Source organism: Perca flavescens, chromosome 5, assembly GCF_004354835.1.
Source record: "Perca flavescens isolate YP-PL-M2 chromosome 5, PFLA_1.0, whole genome shotgun sequence".
NCBI classification, from domain to species: Eukaryota; Metazoa; Chordata; class Actinopteri; order Perciformes; family Percidae; genus Perca; species Perca flavescens.
In genome coordinates, this window is record NC_041335.1 from 40,523,039 (window position 1) to 40,526,487 (window position 3,449).

General features: G+C 50.5%; 1 protein-coding gene across 1 annotated transcript in view; it reads left to right on the plus strand.

Annotated features, from left to right (window-relative positions):
- The window catches only part of LOC114556336 (fibrinogen C domain-containing protein 1), a 19,246-nt gene extending 15,797 nt beyond the window's left edge, over nt 1-3,449 (plus strand). The window contains exons 8-10 of the mRNA XM_028579238.1: nt 428-524; nt 688-867; nt 3,193-3,449. Of these exons, the coding sequence (XP_028435039.1) occupies nt 428-524; nt 688-867; nt 3,193-3,449 (534 nt within the window). The remainder of the gene's footprint in view (nt 1-427; nt 525-687; nt 868-3,192) is intronic.

Consider the following 3,449-nt stretch of genomic DNA (forward strand, 5'->3'; position numbering starts at 1 on the left):
TGTGTGTGTGTGTGTGTGTGTGTGTGTGTGTGTGTGTGTGTGTGTGTGTGTGTGTGTGTGTGTGTGTGTGTGTGTGTGTGTGTGTGTGTGTGTGTGTGTGTGTGTGTGTGTGTGTGTGTGTGTGTGTGTGTGTGTGTGTGTGTGTGTGTGTGTGTGTGTGTGTGTGTGTGTGTGTGTGTGTGTGTGTGTGTGTGTGTGTGTGTGTGTGTGTGTGTGTGTGTGTGTGTGTGTGTGTGTGTGTGTGTCTGTGTGTGTGTGTGTGTGTGTGTGTGTGTGTGTGTGTGTGTGTGTGTCTGTGTGTGTGTGTGTGTGTGTGTGTGTGTGTGTGTGTGTGTGTGTGTGTGTGTGTGTGTGTGTGTGTGTGTGTGTGTGTGTGTGTGTGTGTGTGTGTGTGTGTGTGTGTGTGTGTGTGTGTGTGTGTGTGCAGGTGATCCAGAGGAGGGAGGACGGCTCGGTGAATTTCTTCCGTGACTGGAAGGCGTACCGAGATGGTTTTGGAAAAACTACAGGAGAGCACTGGCTAGGTCTGTCTGTCTGTCTGTCTGTCTGTCTGAATGTCTGTCTCTCTCACCTGTCTGTCTGCCTGTCTGTGTGCCAGGTCTCCAGAGGATCTACTCTCTCACCTGTCTGTCTGTCTGTCTGCCTGTCTGTCACTCTCACCTGTCTGCCTGCCTGTCTGTGTGCCAGGTCTCCAGAGGATCTACTCTCTGACCAGGTCTGGAGGTTATGAGTTACGGATCGACATGGCTGACTTCGATAACGCCACGGCCTTCGCTCTCTACGGAGACTTCTCCGTCGGCAGAGACTCGGTCAACCCCGAGGAGGACGGGTACCCACTGGCTGTGGACCAGTACTCCGGGACCGCAGGTACCAGAACCACCCTATCAACAGACAGGTACCATCAGAACCACCATAACAACAGACAGGTACCATCAGAACCACCCTAACAACAGACAGGTACCATCAGAACCACTCTAACAACAGACAGGTACCATCAGAACCACCCTAACAACAGACAGGTACCAGCAGAACCACTCTAACAACAGACAGGTACCATCAGAACCACCCTAACAACATACAGGTACCATCAGAACCACTCTAACAACAGACAGGTACCATCAGAACCACCCTAACAACAGACAGGTACCAGCAGAACCACTCTAACAACAGACAGGTACCATCAGAACCACCCTATCAACAGACAGGTACCAGCAGAACCACTCTAACAACAGACAGGTACCAGAACCACTCTAACAGAGAGGTACCATCAGAGCTACCCTATCAACAGACAGGTACCAGAACCACCCTAACAACAGAGAGGTACCAGAACCACTCTAACAACAGATACGTACCAGCAGAACCACCCTAACAACAGACATGTACCAGAACCACCCTAACAACAGACAGGTACCAGAACCACTCTAACAACAGACATGTACCATCAGAACCACCCTATCAACAGACAGGTACCATCAGAACCACCCTAACAACAGACATGTACCATCAGAACCACCCTATCAACAGACAGGTACCATCAGAACCACCCTAACAACAGACAGGTATCATCAGAACCACCCTAACAACAGACAGGTACCATCAGAACCACCCTAACAACAGACAGATACCAACAGAACCACCCTAACAACAGACAGGTACCAGAACCACCCTAACAACAGACAGGTACCAACAGAACCACCCTAACAACAGATAGGTACCAGCAGAACCACCCTAACAACAGACAGGTACCAGCAGAACCACCCTAACAACAGACAGGTACCATCAGAACCACCTAACAACAGACAGGTACCACCAGAACCACCCTAACAACAGACAGGTACCAGCAGAACCACCCTAACTACAGACAGGTACCAGAACCACCCTAACAACAGACAGGTACCACCAGAACCACCCTAACAACAGATAGGTACCAGCAGAACCACCCTAACAACAGACAGGTTCCAGCAGAACCACCCTAACAACAGACAGATACCAGAACCACCCTAACAACAGATAGGTACCACCAGAACCACCCTAACAACAGATAGGTACCAGCAGAACCACCCTAACAACAGACAGGTACCAGAACCACCCTTACAACAGATAGGTACCATCAGAACCACCCTAAATACAGACAGGTACCACCAGAACCACCCTAACAACAGACAGGTACCAGCAGAACCACCCTAACTACAGACAGGTACCAGAACCACCCTAACAACAGATATGTACCAGCAGAACCACCCTAACAACAGACAGGTACCAGCAGAACCACCCTAACAACAGACAGGTACCATCAGAACCACCCTAACAACAGACATGTACCATCAGAACCACCCTATCAACAGACAGGTACCATCAGAACCACCCTAACAACAGACAGGTATCATCAGAACCACCCTAACAACAGACAGGTACCATCAGAACCACTCTAACAACAGACAGGTACCAGAACCACCCTAACAACAGACAGGTACCAACAGAACCACCCTAACAACAGATAGGTACCAGCAGAACCACCCTAACAACAGACAGGTACCAGCAGAACCACCCTAACAACAGACAGGTACCATCAGAACCACCTAACAACAGACAGGTACCACCAGAACCACCCTTACAACAGATAGCTACCATCAGAACGACCCTAACTACAGACAGGTACCACCAGAACCACCCTAACAACAGACAGGTACCAGCAGAACCACCCTAACTACAGACAGGTACCAGAACCACCCTAACAACAGACAGGTACCACCAGAACCACCCTAACAACAGACAGGTTCCAGCAGAACCACCCTAACAACAGACAGATACCAGAACCACCCTAACAACAGATAGGTGCCACCAGAACCACCCTAACAACAGATAGGTACCAGCAGAACCACCCTAACAACAGACAGGTACCAGAACCACCCTAACAACAGACAGGTACCAGCAGAACCACCCTAACAACAGACAGGTACCAGAACCACCCTTACAACAGATAGGTACCATCAGAACCACCCTAAATACAGACAGGTACCACCAGAACCACCCTAACAACAGACAGGTACCAGCAGAACCACCCTAACTACAGACAGGTACCAGAACCACCCTAACAACAGATAGGTACCAGCAGAACCACCCTAACAACAGACAGGTACCAGCAGAACCACCCTAACAACAGATGAAGTTTAACATGTCTGTGTCCTTTAGGCGACTCCCTCCTGAAGCATTCTGGGATGCAGTTCACCACCAAAGACCGGGACCAGGACCAGTCGGAGAACAACTGCGCGGCGTACTACCAGGGCGCCTGGTGGTACCGGAACTGCCACACCTCTAACCTGAACGGGCAGTACCTGAAGGGAGGCCACGCCTCCTACGCTGATGGGGTGGAGTGGTCCAGCTGGACCGGCTGGCAGTACTCGCTGCGCTTCACCGAGATGAAGATACGACCCAAACAAGGCTCCTGA